This window comes from Amphimedon queenslandica, unplaced genomic scaffold (assembly GCF_000090795.2).
Source record: "Amphimedon queenslandica unplaced genomic scaffold, v1.1 AMPQUscaffold_13402, whole genome shotgun sequence".
NCBI lineage: Eukaryota > Metazoa > Porifera > Demospongiae > Haplosclerida > Niphatidae > Amphimedon > Amphimedon queenslandica.
The window spans coordinates 28297-48479 of NW_003546362.1; the positions used below are offsets into that span (position 1 = coordinate 28297).

The 20183-nt window shown below is 34.8% G+C and overlaps 5 protein-coding genes and 1 long non-coding RNA gene across 7 annotated transcripts in view; 4 read left to right on the plus strand and 2 right to left on the minus strand.

The window, feature by feature from the left end:
- The window catches only part of LOC109582077 (uncharacterized), a 13523-nt gene extending 5604 nt beyond the window's left edge, over nt 1-7919 (plus strand). Inside the window, exons 6-16 of one of the 2 annotated variants that reach the window (XM_019996669.1) lie at nt 4650-4745; nt 4793-4867; nt 4924-5031; nt 5086-5241; nt 5840-6457; nt 6521-6703; nt 6746-6873; nt 6926-7078; nt 7132-7324; nt 7373-7429; nt 7477-7919. In XM_019996669.1, coding sequence (XP_019852228.1) covers nt 4650-4745; nt 4793-4867; nt 4924-5031; nt 5086-5241; nt 5840-6457; nt 6521-6703; nt 6746-6873; nt 6926-7078; nt 7132-7324; nt 7373-7429; nt 7477-7850 — 2141 coding nt within the window. In that variant the 3' untranslated portion in view covers nt 7851-7919. The remainder of the gene's footprint in view (nt 1-4649; nt 4746-4792; nt 4868-4923; nt 5032-5085; nt 5242-5839; nt 6458-6520; nt 6704-6745; nt 6874-6925; nt 7079-7131; nt 7325-7372; nt 7430-7476) is intronic. The other variant, XM_019996670.1, reaches the window with a different exon arrangement.
- A 98-nt stretch (nt 7920-8017) lies between these two features.
- LOC100636117 (tubulin beta chain-like) lies at nt 8018-11121 on the plus strand. The gene is made up of 3 exons (XM_003386678.2): nt 8018-8371; nt 10235-10523; nt 10582-11121. Exons 1-3 carry the CDS (start codon nt 8029-8031, stop codon nt 11090-11092), a joined length of 1143 nt encoding a protein of 380 aa, XP_003386726.1. The 5' UTR covers nt 8018-8028; the 3' UTR covers nt 11093-11121.
- Nucleotides 11122-11161: 40 nt separating this feature from the next.
- LOC109582066 (uncharacterized) lies at nt 11162-14599 on the plus strand. The gene is made up of 5 exons (XM_019996656.1): nt 11162-11374; nt 11798-12889; nt 12943-12978; nt 13028-13255; nt 13447-14599. The coding sequence occupies exons 1-5, from the start codon at nt 11260-11262 to the stop codon at nt 14526-14528; spliced, it is 2553 nt and encodes an 850-aa protein (XP_019852215.1). The 5' UTR covers nt 11162-11259; the 3' UTR covers nt 14529-14599.
- A 44-nt stretch (nt 14600-14643) lies between these two features.
- On the plus strand, nt 14644-16294 carry LOC109582079 (uncharacterized). Its single transcript, XM_019996672.1, has 2 exons — nt 14644-14822; nt 15053-16294. Exons 1-2 carry the CDS (start codon nt 14711-14713, stop codon nt 16153-16155), a joined length of 1215 nt encoding a protein of 404 aa, XP_019852231.1. The 5' UTR covers nt 14644-14710; the 3' UTR covers nt 16156-16294.
- On the minus strand, nt 16215-16662 carry LOC109582080 (uncharacterized). Its single transcript, XR_002184892.1, has 2 exons — nt 16407-16662; nt 16215-16358 (listed from the first exon to the last, which is right to left on the minus strand). It is a non-coding gene; the product is annotated as an uncharacterized LOC109582080 (long non-coding RNA).
- A 662-nt stretch (nt 16663-17324) lies between these two features.
- Nucleotides 17325-20183, minus strand: part of LOC109582067 (ankyrin repeat and SOCS box protein 3-like) — a 3588-nt gene continuing 729 nt past the window's right edge. Inside the window, exons 4-11 of the mRNA XM_019996657.1 lie at nt 19733-19840; nt 19575-19682; nt 19055-19156; nt 18912-19010; nt 18649-18750; nt 18054-18161; nt 17920-17985; nt 17325-17396 (exon numbers count right to left, since the gene is read on the minus strand). Of these exons, the coding sequence (XP_019852216.1) occupies nt 17325-17396; nt 17920-17985; nt 18054-18161; nt 18649-18750; nt 18912-19010; nt 19055-19156; nt 19575-19682; nt 19733-19840 (765 nt within the window). The remainder of the gene's footprint in view (nt 17397-17919; nt 17986-18053; nt 18162-18648; nt 18751-18911; nt 19011-19054; nt 19157-19574; nt 19683-19732; nt 19841-20183) is intronic.

Here is a 20183-nt window from a genome sequence, read left to right on the forward strand (position 1 = left end):
ACTCATGCAAAGTAATTAAGAAGGAATGAGGCCCATAATATGTTCTGGCATTATGTTTATTAATAGTTTCTACGTTGTGATGTTGATAAGTTTGGTGAAGCTACTTATCCTCTTCCTTCCATTTGCTTAATCTCAGTCTATGCTTCACCTGGTGCTGTACCATCACTACATTACTCTGTACCACTGGATGGAGTAGCTGATCCTAAGACATTATTCATTCATCGATCACTGAGAACTACTCCTCCTCCTCCTTCAACAGTACAAGGTACTAGCTCAAGCTCCTCTACTGCTAGTATCAGTCAAACCAGGAGAGAGACTGAAGAAGGTATGGTTGATATTAACATAACAACACACTAATCACTGAATTTGTATCATTAATAGGTACATTTAGATCTGATATTGCTCATAGAGTAATGACAGAATATACTTCATTAATAAAGAATTGTGGGATTGACATTTACTTCTTAGTTGACAAGCTACTGGAACACAATATTATCAATGCAAGAGAGAAGAGAGAAATAACTGATGGCTACACTAAACACACTGCTAGTGAAAGAATAGATGAATTGCTCCACATCATTTCAAGCTCCATTAGTATGGATGGAGAAGTATTTGGTATATTCTTAGATGTACTTAGAGAGGAAGGTACTAGAAGAACTATTAAACTAGCTGATAAACTAATAGAAAAATATAAATCAATATAGATTTTTATTTTATTATTTTGTTTAATGTTCTAGATAGTATTGTTATTAATTTCGAAAAGAACTGTTGATCCTTCATAGTAATTTTGATTGATTTTATTGCTTATTTTAAAAGCAATAACCTTACATTTTGTATTTAAAAAATTTTGACTCCTTGTCAACTTGTTCAGAATATCAGGAACTGCATGGAAGTTTATATTTCCAAAGCAAGTATACATACCATTGAGCAAGACCAGTACTATCATTATATGCTCATAGGAAGTATGTTTTTAATAATAGTAAGACATGTACAAATGCTTTCTTGTTTTAATGGGGCTCACTCAGGCTCGCACCCAATAAAAGAACCATGTACTTAATACAACTAATGCTCCATGTATACCCTATATATAGCACTTTATTTTAGCAATTTTGTTATACAACTGTATTTATAGCAGTTTGCAATTTAATGGCTAGATATTATGACTAGAATCATAGATATAGATCTATAATGCTAGAATCATAAATATCAATGCTAGAATAAACTAAAATCCACCAATTTTTACTGTGATGATGTGCTCTTGATAAAAGATTATTACGGGTGTGTGGTCTATAAAGATACTAATTAATACGTTGGAATGTTAGGAGTGGCTCGTTAGTGTTTAGAAGCTTGAAGAAGAGGATGTCTGGAAAAAGTTAGTTTATCTATCTCTCCCTCGATTTCTCCCTACATCCTGCTCTGTCTTCATGCTTTCTCTTTCTATTTATTCTTCTGTAGTCATTGTCTTTATTTCTATCATTATTCATTTACTATACAGGTTTCAAAATGAGAGCTCAACACAAAGCTCCTGTAATAGGGGAGTCCCTCTACCTGTGGGCAGGGAACCAGATTGACTTACCTGAAGTTCATGACTCCCTTCAAAAGAGGGAACTGACCTCAACAGTTGATGTGTACCAGCTTTCTACTGCTGACTGGTCCTCTCACCTAACAAGAGGTACTCCTCCATTAGGAGTCGCTGCCTACTCCTGTACGACCTCTCATTCTAATATTTACTATTTTGGTGGATGGTGTGGTCATGATCAATGTTACCACAATACGTTGAATGTACTGAATACAATAAAGATGCAGTGGACTTCATGCAGCAACGCTGAACAGTCGTTGATGAAGAAAGCCTTTGCTGGAATGATATCACTGGAATTTGATGGAGCAGAATACCTTGTCATAATAGGAGGGAAAGGTTCTACACCAACTGTTTACCATCCTCAGTTTCAATACGATCGACTTAAGACTGGTCATGTTTGCACTAATGAACAATTACTTTATAATGTGTCCACTGGTAAGATTCTCTTCATATCTTTATACATGTATAATTGATTTACCAAATAGTATAGTACACAATAATGTCGTTATGCTTTTACATGTACATGTAGATGCACATGCTTTAAATTCACAATCATACTAATACTACATATTAACTTAACTAGCTTCTTTAACTAAGCCAGTCCTGTTTAAAGTGGGCCAGCACAGTTTCATTTGATAGTGTAAACAGTAACCAAACTGAACTGAAGTGAACTGGGCCAAACCAGGCCAGCATAGTTAGTACAGCAAACTCAATCTTGTTTAGCACTGTTTGGCATGTATATTGCATGTATATTGCATGCATGTATATTATATTTTATATTGCATGTATGTTATTGATAGATATATTCACTGTATTCCCTTTACTTATATATTGTTTGTTTACATGTATTGATAGATGACACTGTATTCCCTTTACTTATATATGTATTGTTTGTTTGCATGTATTGATAGATGACACTGTATTCCTTTCACTTTAGGTCAGTTCACTGTTCCATCTGTCAGTGGACAGTGTTGTCCACCAACTAATAGTTTCATAATTGAGAAGATTACTGCTACCGGTAATAGGGGAATAATGTTTGGAGGTGCAGTGACTGTTCATGGTGATGAGAGTACAGTTATTAACAGTGTTTACATATTCAGTGTGACACATAGTATAATAGTAAGTGGAGTTGTATTTTGTTGTATCATATTATCACTAAATGACTGTGTTGTACTTACATGTATATTAACTGTATTTTGTGTATTATTATATTAAATATTTATGCTACATAAAATATTTTCATAATTAGACAATTAGTATTTGTTTATACATGTACGTGTATATATCTAGAACTGGGAAATACTGAAACCAGGAGCAATACCTAGTGAGGAACTGTGGCCTATGGAGAGATGTGATCATGCTAGTACTATTATCAATGGTGACTATACCTCACCTACACTAGTAGTGATAGGTGGACGGCATAAGAAGGATCAACTAGTTGATGAATGTTTGTTATTTGATAGTATCACTACTGGTCAGTACAGTTGTAGGAAGGTATGTGTGTGTATAGTACTGTAATGATGTGTGTGTGTGTATAGTTAGGTTAGTTAGTGTGTTCAGTAGATAAATGAAACATTAACAATACAATGGAACCACCCACACATTTGATTAAAAATTACACATTACATACTGTATAAGTGGTTTTTTGAGGAAATTATATTTTGCAAAATTTGTGTATTTTAATTTTGTGAAATCTACCATGTGCTTTGCTGGTGCCGTATTAAATTGATCGAATTCACAAAATCAGTGAAATTTTCAACCCTAAAAAACCACTTATAAAGTAAAATATGTCTGTGTGTGTGTGCATGCTATGACACATGATAATAAAAGTTAAATTTGCACAAGCATGTACATGTCCATGCATTTTGTTATTCTAGTTTCACATGATGTAAAATAACATATTTCATTTTGTTTGGTAATAAAATTGATTTTACTGATTGTAACAATCATTTACATATGGAATGATACAATTTCTCATTTTTATAACTATATAAACAATAAAATCATGTATCAGTAAGTAATTGTATACTTTCCTTTATCTACAGATTCCTCTACCTGAATCTGTTACTGGTAGATACACTCACTCACTCACAGCAGTCACAATGTCACCACACTGTGTGTGGCTAGTCATTGTTGGAGGATTTGATGAGTATGAATGGAAAGATGTTGGAGAAGGAACAAAAAAGGCAATTGCTAGATACATCACTGATGCCAATAGACTAATAATGATAATTGAATTAGGTAAAATTATATTAATCAATTTTAAGAAAATGAAAATTAAGTACATAATCGCATAAATAATGTCACTTGTTTTCATTATAATATAGCATCATGTGTACATGTACAAATTTCAGTTCCTAAATTGACATAATTTTTTCATTTGTTTTGTATACTGCACACACTAAAATACCACTGTATACATGTACAATGTACATGTATATGTGTGTGTTTGCAACCACTATACATGCATATGACATTCATTTATGAAATAAATGAATAAATGAATATAAATAATGTATCTTATTGTTTCTCAGTATATAGTGAAGCTGGTGAGTGGATAGTACAGTCAGTGCTGGATGGTAATGATCTCACTAGCAAAAAATATCAGGAAAAGTATCAATTGTACAGCAGTACCAGAACAGAGAAGTTTCAGAGATATATACAATCTTTACATCAAGAACTACAAGTGGCTCATCAGAGCAAAGTATCACTACAGGAGGCACTGGTTGAGGCCAATAAACAAGGTACATGTATATAAGATACTATAGTATATACACACACACACACACTTTAACTGTACTAGCTGTTTACTATTATGTACTATTGTGTGGTTATTGGTAGTGACTGTGTGTATTACATTATCATGATACTAGTGGATTTACGCAATGTTGAGTGTGGAAATAATGCCCTGTACTCAATATAGGTCAAATTATCAGGTCTTATGCTTCACAAATAATGAAATTCATGTACTGACCTCTGACTTATCGTATCATTAGCAATAATCCTAGTACATGTATTTTATTGTGTATATATGTAATTATTTTGTTGTGTTATTATGCATATTCTTCAGTTAAAGGTGATGATAGTAGTGATATTATGAGCAGTGCATTAAATGAGATGAAACAAGAACAGGAAAAGTTGATTAAAGAGAAACAGATTATTACTGGTTAGTGTGTCATCAGTACATTATGAGAGAATATTCTATTAATGTAGAAGATTATGAGAAACTGAAACTCAAAGTAGCTGATATGGAGGAAGAATATCTCAAGGAAAAACAGATCATTATTGGTTAGTTAACTATACACACAGCATGTATTAGATGAGAGAATATGTTTATTGTGTAGACGGCAATCAAAATCTTAAAACTGACATTTCAGAGAAAGACAAAGTTATAGCCAAATTGACATCTCAAGCAGAGGAACAATCACAGAATGAGAAACAGATCATTACTGGTTAGTGTATCATCATCAATCAATAATTATTATTAATATTCTATTAATTTATAGACCTTAGAGCTAAAGTGTCTGATAATGAATTGTATACAACCAAACTAATGAAGGAGAAGTCACAACTACAGGAGAGAGTCACATCTTTAGAGGAACAATCTATCAAAGAGACTAGTTCCATTGGACTACAATTTAATTACCCGATCCCTTCAATGGGTAAGAGTATTATCGTGTGACTGACTGAGTGCAGGTTTCACAGGATTTTGACATAAAATTCATTATACATGCTGTGCGCTCATACAGCTTCTTGTCATATTGGATTGTCAAGTTGTCCAAAAGTTAGGCCAAAGACACTGTACATGGGATATTTTGCAAAATAACACAATAAAAGAATTCTTATGTTTTCTGACACATACATGTATATCTACATGTTTTATGGTGTGTAGAAAATTTAAGCTGATTTGAATTAAGTTTAAATTTTTATGAATTTTTAAAGTAGCTCAAAAATCAGGCCAACAACCAAAGGCTAGCTTTTTGTCTTTGGCCAATTTTTGTCAAAAATTGCTCCAAAAAACTGTCCATTTTTGTTTTTTCTGATACATAATGCTCTTATGTTGTGCATCAGTTTTGAGCTGTTTTGATCATAAGTTTGGATTTTTTTATGAATTTTAAAAGTTGCTGCAAATGCCATTTACTTGTGTCAGCTCATTAAGCATGCTGTTTAGCTCAATTATTATGCTTTGTGGGAACCCTGACTGCATGAGTGCATACAATTGTGTGTGTGCTCATTGTATATATTTTGTATCATTGACAGATAAATTGGATTTTCTAAGTGATGTCCAGGTAGCAGAGAGGAAGCAGTTCTTAATTCAAGGAGACAAACCTCAAAAAATAAATTGGAAAAAATTCGGTCTAAGGATTAGAGTACAAAAGAAGAGCTTACTGTCCTCTGAGACAGTAGAAGCAGCAGTGGTTGCTCTTGTAGGAGGAGAGTTCCAGTTTCCCCCTAATACTGTCCTAGTGAGTGCTGTGTATGCAGTATCACTCTCAAAGCCTCTCCTCAAACGGCTCATATTAGAAATACAGCACTGCGTTGATTTAACAAGACAAACAGGTCTTAGTCATCATCTTAAGTTTGCCATAGCTCCCGTGAGCACACCCAGTCTTCCTTACCAATTCTCAATAGTCAAGGGAGGAGAGTTTAAACCTGATAGTTGGTATGGATCCATTCAACGTAAAGAGTTCTGTTTGGTAGCTATTGTTGGGGAGAAACGTCTACCCAAATCATCAACTATTGGAGATGAGTCAGAGGAGGAGGAGGAGGAACAAGCAGAAGAGGAAACTGAGGAGGAAGTAGAAGATGGTAATAGTGATTCATCCAGTGATAATGGTAAGACTAAAGGTCCACCAGGAGGTAGCAGTGGAGGTCAAGGTCAGTGATGAGTCAGTGAGTGTGTACTAGTATATAATGAGCTGAATCTATTCCACTATATAGGAGAGTCTACTAGTAATGAGGGAGTAGAGGAAGAGGGGGAGACTGGAGGTGAGCCATTACATGAGGAAGGAAATGAAGAGCAAGATAATGAAAGAGTAGAAGAGTCAAAGGATCATAAAGAACCACAGCATGAAGAAGCAACTGCTCCAATACCTTGTACTGAGATTAGTTCAAATTTTAATGGTAAGTACATTCACAAAGTGTGCGTAATATTTTTGTGTATAGGTGAAATGGTGGTTTCCACTGGTGTAGTAGAGAATATGACATACGCTGGACAGGTTTATTATGAGGAGAAAAGAACTAAAGAATTGGTGACCTTCACTGCAGCTAAGAAATTGAGTGCACTCATTGAGGTACATTATATTCAAGTACATGTAGAGTTTTATTCATTAACTGTTTTTGTAGTTCATTGAGAAGAAACATCTACAAGCTAAAATTGATCAACATATTTATTTTTCATTCAATTCTTCCTATTCATATATTGAATTGAAGTTTGATGCACCTCAAGATGAGCCATTCACTGGTTGGAGCATTAAGCCTCACCTTAAGCCTTGTAGAGTAAGTACTGCAATATAATGTATAACTGATGGTTGGTATGTGTGTATTAATAGTTGCGTCGTTGTGATATTGATAATTTTGGTGATGCTAATTATCCTGTTCCTCCATCTTGTTTGATATCAATATATGGATCACCTGGTGCTGTACCATCACTGCATTACTCTGTACCACTAGTGGGTGTTGTTGACCCAGTTACATTGCTCATTCATTGTTCATTGAGAACTGCTCCTCCTCGTCCTTCAATAAGTAATCAATGTATATCATTTTAATTATTTTATTGGGTTATTTAATCAGATCCTAATAGCTCTACAGCCTCTAATGAATCTGCAGTATTATCCACTGGAGGAGCTAGTGAGAGATAATACTAAGTGCATATACTGACCTTTGACCTCTATTAGGTCCATTAGATACTGTTGATGTCAATAAATTAAAGAAAGTAATCAATGATGTTCTTGTATCTCATTATGCTGCACTTACTTCTTTACCTAAGAAAGCTCATTCTGAACTTGCTAATCAGCTTTACACAGTCCATATGATCAATACTGCAGTGAGACAAGCTCCTTCAATGGAAGAGTGCATTGATGAGTTCAAGGCTAGTCTTAGTTTCAAGAGGAAGTTACCTCAAGTGCAGGAGCACTGTCAAAAGTTCTTAGACTCATTCATTGCTGTAAGAGGCAGCTATGCTCATGCAGCAATAGCTTTAGGTGAGGACTGGATTAGAGCTATTAAGAATGAACTGGGATTTGATTTTATTATTGATGTTGATGCATAATTTCGGTATTTATGAATTATTGCTTCATTAGTTTCACATGTCTTATTTTGAAATTATAAGTATCATACTCTGGAAAGATCTGCATGTACATGTACATGTACATAATGTACTCTTTGCTGATTTGAATTGAATGAGTCCCGCCATGCCATCATCCAATCACCACGCCTCTTTTAATAAAATGGCTGTGTATGTACATGTTGGCCAATGTGGTGTACAACTGGGCCATGCGTATTGGGAACAAGTGTTATCATCAGACTACAGCTCATCACTCCTCCTGCCAAATAAGGACATCCCTGGTATTAGTATAGACACTGAAAGGAAGACACGGAGCCCATCACTCCAGTATTCAAGTGTTGTCACTGGATCTTGTAGAGGGTGTGGAAACAATTGGTCTTATGGCCTCAAAGAAGGAATGAGAATGGGTAGTTTTGTGACCGAGGAGATACGTAAGGTAGCGGAGAGATTGGATTACTTTATGGGAACTATTTTCACGCACAGTCTAGCTGGAGGAACTGGATCAGGTAAGATTTAACTTTATAGCTAAGCCTTGTAAATTTTGGGAGGAAAAACACAATTTAATTCGCCAAACTTTTACCTCACCAAAATTACCTGTTTTGCACAATGTTGTTACTTATGTTGCATTATAAGTTTAAGCTAATTTTGATCAAAATTGAATTTTTTGTGAATTTTTAAAGATGCTCAAAAATCTGGTAAAGTCCCTATACTCTAGTATATGGTCTTGGGCCAAATTTTGCCAAAATTGAAAAGGAGAGATTTCTTCATTTATATATTTTTTTCTGATACACATAGATGTACTTTTGTTGCTTAGAAAGTTTGAGCTGATTCAAATCAAAATTGGATTTTTTATGAATTTTAAAATTTGCTCAAAAATCAGGCCAAAGTCCCTGTACTATCCCTGTACTATAGTACAGGGTATTCAACCAATTTTTGTCAAATTTGACAAAGAGAGAATCTTTCATTTATAATTTATTCTGATACATATACATGTACTTATGTTGCATAAAAAGTTTGAGCCGATTCAAATCAAAATTGGATTTTTTATGAATTTTTAAATTTGCTCAAAAATCAGGCAACGTCCCTGTACTGTATGTAGTACAGGGTATTCAGCCAAATTTGACAAAGAGAGACTTCTTTATTTTTATAATTTTTCTGATGCATATGCTTGCACTTATGTTGCGTAGAAAGTTTGAGCTGATTCCAATCAAAATTAATTTTTTATGAATTTTTAAAGTTACTAAAAAATCAGGCCAAAGTCCCTGTACTCTAGTACATGGTCCTGGGCCAAATGTTGCCAAAATTAAAAAGGAGAGTTTTTTCTATTTTTATATTTTTTCTGGTACACATACTTGTACTTATGTTGCGTAGAAAGTTTGAGCTGATTCTAATCAAAATTGGATTTTTTTATGAATTTTAAAGTTGCTCAAAAATTAGGCCAACATCCCTGTACTATAGTACAGGGTATTCAGCCAAATTTTGCCAAATTTGACAAAGAGAGAATTTTCGATTTTTATAATTTTTTTCTGATGCATATACGTGTACTTATGTTGCATAGAAAGTTTGAGCTGATTCTGATCAAAATTGGATTTTTTAATGAATTTTTAAAGTTGCTCAATAATCTGGTCAAAGTCCCTGTACTCTAGTACATGGTCTTGGGCCAAATTTTGCCAAAATTTGAAAGTTGAGAATTCTCCACTTTTATATTTTTTCCTGATACACATACATTTACTTATGTTACATAGAAAGTTTCGGCTGATTCAGATCAAAATTGTATTTTTTACAAATTTTTAAAGTTGCTAAAAAATTAGACCAAAATCCCTGTACTGTAGTACAGGGTATTCAGCCAAATTTTGCCAAATTTGACATAGAAAGAATTTTTTATTTTTATAATTTTTTTTGATACATATACGTGTACTTATGTTGCGTAGAAAGTTTGAGCTGATTCCAATCAAAATTGGATTTTTTACAAATTTTAAAGTTGCTCAAAAATCTGTTCAAAGCCCCTTTTCTAGAGTACATTATCTCTAACCAAATTTTGCCAATATTGAAAAGGAGAAAATTGTCTATTTTTATATTATTTCCTGATACACGTTTATGTACTTATGTTGCGTAGAGAGTTTGAATGAGCTGATTCTAATCAAAATTAGTTGCTCCATATTAGCTCATTTAGCATGCTTTATGGGAAACCCTGGCTTCACTATAACAATGTACTGTACTTGTAAGAAGATTAGAACCAACTTAATCATCATGAAGGGTGGAGCCCTGTATAATGTACATTTCTTGTACCAATTAAAATTTTCTACTACAGTATAAAATTTGTAACTACAGTATAAAGCAAATTATATATTACTTATACCTATCAATAGGTTTGACGTGTTATATTTTGGAAACAATTCGTGATGCCTTCCCTGTTCAATATATTTCCAATGTCGCCATTACTCCATTTCTGTCGGGAGAAACACCACTTCAATATTATAACACACTCCTCTCCATTCCATACCTACAACAATATTCTGACTGTATCCTCCTATTGCATAATGACACAATACTCAAGGAAGCACTGAAGACAAGTACAAGTGTTAGCATGACTTCTATGAACAGTATTATCAGTGATGTATTAACTAATATGTATAGACCTTTTCAAAACAAGCAAAGGTATTAGTGTTTCATTTATTATACAATACTAAAGTATAATACATTTATGTATTCATAGGGTACATATGGGAACATGGGAGCTGATACGTTCATTGTGTCCCCAGTCTTGCTACAAGTTCATTGCTGCTCATCATGTTCGGCTCACAAAGGGAGTAACTAGTTGGAGCAATGCTGTAACACATTTCAAGCCTGTACAAGACAAGAGGAGACGGCTATTGTCATTAGCAGTGGTGTCAAGAAGCAACCCCCTGGCTATGATATCACTCATTGACAAGTCAAAGGAGATTGAGGAGAAGCTCAAAAAATACTTTTCTTTTGTTCCGTGGAATCCTTTCCCTGTTGATCTACTGTATGGTGCCGATGCTAATCTCAAGGACAATAAAATCATGACTGTTTTGACTAATAGTAATGAGATTGTTCCTTTTCTTAATAGAATCAAGGAGAGGTCTGAAGAAATGTTCAAGGCTAGAGCTTATTTACACTGGTATGAAGGAATGGCTGATAAAATGGACTTCAGTTTTAATGCACTGGACACCTTATCACAAAATTATAATTCATTATCAGTCTAGAAAATGCTGCTTAAAATTGGCCAAACAAAGTTGATGTGCCTATCTATGCAAACAGGAAATGTGAGCCAGCCACTCCTACTCTTAGCCTAATTACTTTTGTCTCTGCTTTCTTCTCTTTTTCACGCGTTTCCTGATCTTTTGGTGCTTAGGAGAGCTCTTACCTTATTATGGCATACTTGCATCCCTCACTTCGTAATCATAATATCCATATAAGGTGGATGAGGTATACTCCTGGGGACATTCCGCCTTCTAATGCTGTACTCGGAGGAAGGACAGAAAAAGGTGAGTGGTGGACGCTTTAGACTAGTCTAGTTCGAATCATGGGCCATTGGTAGATCTAATTCTAGTGAGTGGATTATATAAGTAGAACGAAATGATATATTAGAATAGCTCAGTTCTGGGATAACAAAGAAAATGGCTAATTAAGGATAATTGAATAGACTCAGAATAAGCAATTTAGTTGTATCTGCATGCACAATTTAGTTAGGATCGACCCTCTCGTTGGGACTGTAGGGGTTTTCGGATTGTGGTTTTGGGTGAATTTAATTTTAAGCCGAGTTTTAATCCATGTTTAAGCATAGATATTAGAGTCTATGGTTTAAGCTCATGATCTTTTAGCCACACCTCTTCTTTGTTGTTGTCCAGTTTCATTAGATCTATCATTCATTTGAAATTTTAAAATCATTATTATGTATCTATCTATAGGTGTCAATTTATACATTGGACGGGATTTAATGCAAGCTACAGTTTCCTCTATTCCAGCGACTGAAACAGATTCCGAATACGCAGTGTTCTCTAAGCAATTATCATCTGTTGAGATTCTTGTATGTGACGATCCCTCTGTTTTGTTTTGGGCTGATAAGGATGATGGCAGAATACAAAAATATGGTATCAGCTCATTGCAGCGAGAGATTGTATATGAGACTTCTGAATATAGACAAGACCTCATGTACCTCATAGGCCGAACTGTACCAAACCAGGAAACACTTTTCCACTGGTCAAGGCTTAAAGCTACACTGCCATGTGACGTATGCCTACTAGGCAACGTTGATTTCTCGTCATCACAGCTCAGCGTTCAAAGCAAAATTGAAACCTACTACAGTAGTATGACTGGTAGTTATCAAGTTTTGTGTGCGTACAGAGTACCTACTCCAGTTTATAGCTTTACAAGCCAATGGAAATGGGAACCAGCTTCAAATGGCTCATTACCACCAGGTGCTGTAGCAGGAGGAAGAGATGAATCCGGTGAAGTCATTTACATTGCTAGAGCATTTCATGAGGATGAAATACCAGCTGGGTATGTCTCACCATCACAGAAATGCTGTATTTATCCATGGGGTTCTACGACTCACGAAACATCGAATTACGAAGTTCTTGTTATCGAAGACCAGAATAGCTTAATATGGGAAAGAGCATCTGATGGTGACTTGCCTGTTGGAGCTGTTACTAGTAATGAAGAAGGTGAAGAGGAATCTGGTGTAGGTCGTACATTAACTGATTCTGATCTCAGTGTGGGTATTACCTTTGATGGAATCAGGATCAACATACCACAGAGAGCTTGTAGAGATATGCAATTGTTAGGAAAGATACCAGTCTCTCATTGCTGCCTGTATATTCCATATAAGAATAAAGAGTTCATTTATCGTGAGTATGAGGCATTGAGGTCATTATTCTCTGCCAATTCATTGCAGCGATTGTGCAGCTATGTTATACTGGAATCAGTTCATGCTGTACCTGATCGTATTAATAGTCTTCCACTTCCTAAGAAAATCAAAGATGACCTACTTGCTTTAATATAACAATAATTTATTGTCAATTAATTATCTATTTTTCTATTTTATGCACGTTAGATTCAAACTGCATGCAAGACAAGAGATCTTCCTTCTGTTTGCATGCAATGAGTGATAAGACTAAGGATGATTAAGGACTGATAAGGGGGGGCCGGCCCAGCCCTGCCCGTGTCCTGGCCCGGAGTGGCCCGTTGCCCCTGGCCTCAGTGGCCTGCTCTGTTCTACCTGATTCTGATCATGGCTATGATGGCATCACCAGCAGTCCTTCGGCCCTTAAAAACTAAACTTAATAGTCATGTAAGATGGGAAAAGTATAAACATACTCCCAGAGCCATTCCTTCTAATGCTGTAGTCGGAGGAAGGACTGAAAAAGGTAAATGCGGGGGAGTCTATGGGTAATCTAGTATAGCATCTATGGTTGTAGTGAGTGCATGGATTATAGGTAGATTAAAAACTAATAGGACTGAATAATCTATGAATGATTTAATCAAAATTTTTTGAAGTTGTGAATTGACTCATTTTTATTGTTATTTTTGTGTACATTACATCGGTACATTATTATAGGTGTTGATATATACATTGGTCGGGATTTATGGAAAGGGGAAGTGTGTTCCATTCCAGCAACTGAAACCTATTCCCGGTACGCATTGTTCACTGGTGATTCAGCGTCTGTTGAGATTCTTGTATGTGACGATCACTCTATTTTATTTTGGGCTGATAAAGGTGACGACAGAATACGAAAGTTTGGAATCAGCACAATGGGGGAGGTTCATGATGAGCCTTTTGTCTGTAGACAAGGCTACCTCATAGGTCGAACTGTACCAAATAAAAAAACACTTTTCAACTGGCCGAAGCGTAAATTACCACGTGACGTATGCCTACTAGGCCATGTTGAATTCTCATCACAGGCTTCACAGCTCAGTGTTCAAAACAGACTTGACAAGTACTACAGTAGTACGACAGATAATTATCAAGTTTTGTGTGCGTACAGAGTACCTACTCCAGTGTATAGCTTTACAAAGACATGGAAATGGGTACCAGCGTCAAATGGGTATTTACCACCGGGTGCTGTAGCAGGAGGAAAAGATGAATCCGGTGAAATCATTTACATTGCTAGAGCATTTCATGAGTATGAAGTACCAGCTGGGTATGTCTCACCATCACAGAAATGCTGTATTTATCCATGGGGTTGCACAACTCACCGATCGTCAAATTACGAAGTTCTTGTTGTTGAGGACCAGAGTTGCTTAAGATGGGAGAGAGCATCTGATGGTGACTTACCAGTTGGAGCTGTTAATAACGCAGATGAAGAACAGAAATCTGGTATTGGTCGTACATTAACTGATTCTGATCTCAGTGTGGGCATTACCTTTGATGGAATTAGGATCAACATACCACAGAGAGCTTCTAAAGATATGCAATTGTTAGGAAAGATAGCAATCCATCATCGCTGCCTGTACATTCCGTATAAGAATAAAGAGTTCATTTATCGTGAGTATGAGGCATTGAAGTCCTTATTCTGTGCCAATTCATTGCAACAATTGTGCAGCTATGTTATACTGGAATCAGTTCATGCTGTACCTGATCGTATTAATAGTCTTCCACTTCCTAAGAAAATCAAAGATGACATACTTGCTTTAATATAACAATTAACTGTCAATTTTTTTAATTCAATGCATATCACGTTAAATTCAAATTGTCACTTTAATGCATTCAAGACAAGACCTTCCTGTGATCAACGTAGATCTAGGGGGCCGGGCCAGCCCTGCCTACTTAGATTAGAATATCTAGCTTCACTGTTTCAGAGCAGTTTGTCGGTTTTTCTCTCATGGCTATGATGGCATCGCCTAAGCTTCATAGTCATATAAGATGGGAAAGGTATAATCATGCTCCTAAAAGCATTCCTTCTAACGCTGTAGTCGGAGGAAAGACTGAAAAAGGTGAATTAGGGGAGGGAGAGTCTATTTATAATCTTGGGCCAGGGGTAATCTAGTTATATATATATATATATATATATATATATATAGCTAGTGACTGGGAGTGAATTATAAGCAGGAGGGCTACAAAATTAATAGGACTGAAGAGTCTATAATTGATTCAGTCGAAATTTTTGGAGTCGTGAATTATTTGGATTGACTTATTCTTGTTATTTTTGTGTATATACATGTAGGTGTTAATATATACATTGGTCGGGATTTATGGAAACGTGATGTGTGTTCCATTCCAGCAACTAAAACCAGTTCCCGGTACGCAGTGTTCACTAGTGATTCAGCGTCTGTTGAGATTCTTGTATGTGACAATCACTCTATTTTATTTTGGGCTGATAAGGGTGACGACAGAATACGAAAGTTTGGAATCGGCCCAATGGGTGAGATCCATTATGAGCCTTATGAACGTAGACATGGCTACCTCATAGGTCGAACTGTTCCAAATCAAAAAACACATTTCAACTGGCCAAGACCTAAAGTTAAACTGCCACGTGACGTATGCCTACTAGGCCATCTTGATCTCTCATCATTGCAGCTCAGTGTTCCAAACAAAACGGAACTCTACTACAGTAGTACGACTGATAGTTATCAAGTTTTGTGTGCGTACAGAGTACCTATTCCAGTGTATAGCTTTACAAAGACATGGAAATGGGTACCAGCGTCAAATGGATATTTACCACCAGGTGCTGTACCAGGAGGAAAAGATGAATCCGGTGAAGTCATTTACATTGCTAGAGCATTTCATGAGAATGAAGTACCAGCTGGGTATGTCTCACCATCACAGAAATGCTGTATTTATCCATGGGGTTGTACAACTCACCAAACATCAAATTACGAAGTTCTTGTTGTTGAAGACCAGAATAACTTAAAATGGGAGAGAGCATCTGATGGTGACTTACCAGTTGGAGCTGTTACTAGTAATGAAGAAGGTGAACAGGAAACTGGTGTGGGCCGTACATTAACTGATTCTGATCTCAGTATTGGTATTACCTTTGATGGAATTAGGATCAACATACCACAGAGAACTTCTAAAGATATGCAATTGTTAGGAAAGATACCAATCTATCATCGCTGCTTGTACATTCCGTATAAAAATAAAGAGTTCATTTATCGTGAGTATGAGGCATTGAAGTCCTTATTCTGTGCCAATTCATTGCAAAAATTGTGCAGCTATGTTATACTGGAATCAGTTCATGCTGTACCTGATCGTATTAATAGTCTTCCACTTCCTAAGAAAATGAAAGATAGCCTACTTACTTTAATACGATACCAATTATCTGACTGAGTAAGAATTCATGTACTTATTGATTTCTATTTATTTTTTGATTCATTGTCACTTCTCAGTTATTATTTTTAAATTTAGTTTAAACCAGAACTGAAATATATGTCATTGAAAAAAATTGTTCTATGAATGCCATCTTTAATCTCGTCCAGGCTTGTACCACTTCAGCAGTTTAGGCGTATAGTAGCAGATTATTATATCAGCACCTAAAAATCATAATACAGTGTACCAATAAGTACAAAAGTACTATTTACCAGCACGTCTCATTGACTCTATACTCTCCATTACAATGGTCTTTAAATTAAAAGCTCCAGCAGTACTTCCATGCCACAGCATTGCATACTCTCCGGACACTTGATAGATTGCCAATGGAAATTCAGGATGCTATAAAATGATTAATTGTACTTGTAATAATTATAAGAAAGCATCAGGAATGATAGTGCATTTAGTGCAATTGAATATTTGCCATTTATCTATCAATAGATTAGTTAGAGAGTCTGTGATACACATACAATGTACTGAAGAGATTATTACTAATAATAATAATAGTATCTTATTGTCTCTCAACTTCTGATTGAGATATAAGTAATTGTACAATATTGTAATTATCATTCTGCACTCAATTAAGATCCTTGCAAACCTCATTTCAACCATTTTAGGCGGGAGCTCAAAGCTATTGAGTGGGTGTCATTATCAAGAACCAGTATAAAGTCGAAAACCAAGGAAAGCATGACTTGCATCAGTCCGAGTCACTGTGACCTAAATACTGACCCAGGCTAGAGACACACATCATGTAATTAATGTAGACAGAATCATTTCCAAGTAGGCCAGTCAGGAGAAGAGAATAAAATCTGAGGCTTGCTCCACACCTCCAAGCTGGGAGTGGAGCATACAGCTTCAGCTTGCATCCACTGCAGGTATGCAAGTAACTGTCACCCTTCCACTTTTATATTTATCCAATGTTCAAACCAATTTGTAAATTATGATAATTAAATGCACCACAGGTGTCACCGTGTCAGTCTTTATTGTTTTATTTGTCTATGGGGCTACTTAAACAAACAGAATTATTTCAGTTTGTTGATTCAAAAAGTATAAAACTATAAAAAACAAAACTTACAATCAAAAAAATTTAAAATATATGCATGTAACTCATAGAATGTTTCTTCACCCAGCTACTGATTTGAATGTACTGTAACTTTCTCTATTGCATGTAATTCTGGATCTGCAGGGTCATCTTCTTTTATCTGTTGAAAAACAATTGTTACACACATTTGCATTTCAGAATTTTATAACAATAATATTATGCAGAATTTATGTGCTTCAAATGAATATGTAATGAAGTGACATGTTTCTGCAGTCTGCTTGCTTATCTGTAAATTACTTTCACTATGATTTTTATTTAACTTTTTTCGCAAATAGTAACAGCTAATTTGCATACTAATAAATAGTGTATACTAATGACTTTAAATCTGGCTAAAAGCCTGTTTGTAAAATTAATGTAGTTTTAACAAATTCAAATTTAATAATATTATTATTGAGAAACATAAATGATCTCAAAATTCAACTCATGTGAAAACAAACGTGTACTACAGTTTTGGTTCCTGTAAGATCAAAAATTCTTATGTAAAATTACTGCACTTTTACAATAATTATTAACACTTAAAATTTTTAAAGGAAAGTCTACAATGCATTATGTAAATGGTTTGCCAACCATTCTGCATACAGCACTATACTTATAACCTTTTGAGAAACTTTAATTTTTCTTACCATTTGTTTTTTAGTGATCAATGACTTGGCAATTTCAAAGTTAGATAGCTCAGGAGCAATACCAAACTACATGTACATAAAATAATGAGTTATAAGAGGTACATTAATTCGGGCAAGTACACTACAGTGCTTACATTTTTACAAGCAGCAGCAGTCACATCAGCTTGACCTTTAGTAATCACTAACTCAGTAATATCCACTTTTCCAGTTTCAGCAGCTAATAGCAGAGGAATGTTGCCAGACTAGATAAATAAATAACACCCAAATTACTATGGTGCTATAAGTGAGGTTAAAAATTACAAACTTAATTATGCAGTTACAAATGTTACATACACTAAAGGTATATCCTACAATAAACTAACCACTGTGATCATGTGTGATGACCAATTCACTGAGCCAAATTCAAAATTTAAACAAAATTGCAGCTACTACACCATATGCTAATTTAACGTCTCAATAATATTATTTAAAATGTTAATTTTGGATTATAATTTCAAAGCTGCTAAAATACATCAAAATAAAACTAACTGCTATAGGGATCGTTAAACAAGTGATATGCATAATTTTTCTTACTTTATCCACAACATCAGTTCTAGCTCCATTAGTTAATAGAATATCAACAGCTTCAATACTACCACTCTTAACAGCATTAAACAATGGAGTTCTGTTGTACTACATACATACAGTAAAAAATATGATACATGCTTTACATATACTGATTAATATTACTCCATCCACAGCATTCACATCAGCATTTCTTTTAGCAATCAATAATTTGATAATTTCAGCATTACCAGCTCCACAAGCATAGTGTAATGGAGTACCATAAAACTACAGTATTACGCATCATAAAAGGCAACAAGTTAAATTGTACATTTACATGTACACATAAAAAATGAATGCATTTTGCACATTATATCAAAACTATTAATGATGCACTACATGTATAGTGAATAAAAAAATCAATGTTCCGCATAGTATAAGAATCTTACTTTAGCCAAAATGTCAGTTCTAGCTCCATTAGTTAATAAAATATCAACAACTTCAACACTACCACTCTTAACAGCATTAAACAATGGAGTTCGGCTCCTCTATAAATACAGCACAATTGAAATGATTATTAAATAAATTTTACCATATCCATAGCATTCACATCAGCATTTCCTTTATTAATTAATAATTTGACAAGTTGAGCATTGCCAGTTCCACTAGCACAGTGTAATGAAGTACCAGTATACTATATTGACAACAGTGAATGAAATGAAATTTAAAAATAAAAATCGTGATGAAGACTAGCTTTACATAATCTAATGAGCCTCAATTCTTAGCTCACAACATGGCAAAATTTTCTGGCTAAAGCCAGTAGTGTTTCAATGTGTGGGAGAGTACTATACCATAATTTGCATCAAGCTTTTTGCAAAATATACTTTTGGACATGCTAATGAACAATTTTGCTAGTGGAAAATTAGAATTAAATAGCATGAACTATTGAAAATATAGAAATTATTTTAATGTGCTTTTTAATTTGATACGAAAATATTTCATATTCAATCTACTTTAATGCAATCTAACCTGGAAGCAAATTCAAGGTGAATAAAAGGTTTAGTATGTGCTTAATCATACATTAATTATTTAAATACTTATAACAAACTTACTGTATCAAAGCCAATATCAGGATCAGCTCCTTTTTCTAGTAACAACTGAACAATATCAATATTGCAGTTACCTTTCTTGATGTGTATAACAAGAGCACTATCACCAAACTATTATGTATAAATGATTAATTAAAATCATCAATACAAAAATCACAAACTTTAGTAATATTAGGATCACATCCTTTCTCTAGTAGCAATTTAACATCAACAATATTATCCTCCTCAATGGCTTTAATGAGATAAGTATCATCACCAGATGCAGTGTACTATTATCATTATCAGCTGGAAAGCCGCTGTGCGCAAAATAAGAAATTTATTTGCATGTGCGTGGGCGTTGGTTATTATAAATGGACGCCATGCAGGCTCCTTTCTGTGTTTAGAGTTGCCTGGTGTTTTAGCTTTATAAGAAAACTGACAGCTCCCAAAGACCTCAGGGTTGAGTTATAAAGTCTAAGGATCCTGTAATATTCCTTATTGTACGTTGCAACTTTCATTTGTAAGTGAAATTCATTGTTTTGAGGGAGAGATGTGTAAAGCAGTAACACATTCATCTGTTTGTTTTTAATTTTTTGTGTATTAAACGCTTAAGAACACAGTAACTTTGGTTGT

Excerpts from the sequence above, each read along its gene's own strand:
- LOC100636117 (XM_003386678.2), top strand. The coding sequence starts at position 8,029 with ATGGCTGTGTATGTACATGTTGGCCAATGTGGTGTACAACTGGGCCAT. Across the intron at positions 8,372-10,234 it reads AGCTGGAGGAACTGGATCAG|GTTTGACGTGTTATATTTTG; the intron begins GTAAGATTTAAC and ends ACCTATCAATAG. Across the intron at positions 10,524-10,581 it reads CCTTTTCAAAACAAGCAAAG|GGTACATATGGGAACATGGG; the intron begins GTATTAGTGTTT and ends ATGTATTCATAG.
- LOC109582079 (XM_019996672.1), top strand. The coding sequence starts at position 14,711 with ATGGCTATGATGGCATCGCCTAAGCTTCATAGTCATATAAGATGGGAA. Across the intron at positions 14,823-15,052 it reads CGGAGGAAAGACTGAAAAAG|GTGTTAATATATACATTGGT; the intron begins GTGAATTAGGGG and ends ATATACATGTAG.
- LOC109582066 (XM_019996656.1), top strand. The coding sequence starts at position 11,260 with ATGGCATACTTGCATCCCTCACTTCGTAATCATAATATCCATATAAGG. Across the intron at positions 12,979-13,027 it reads AGACAAGAGATCTTCCTTCT|GGGGGGCCGGCCCAGCCCTG; the intron begins GTTTGCATGCAA and ends AGGACTGATAAG. Across the intron at positions 13,256-13,446 it reads CGGAGGAAGGACTGAAAAAG|GTGTTGATATATACATTGGT; the intron begins GTAAATGCGGGG and ends ACATTATTATAG.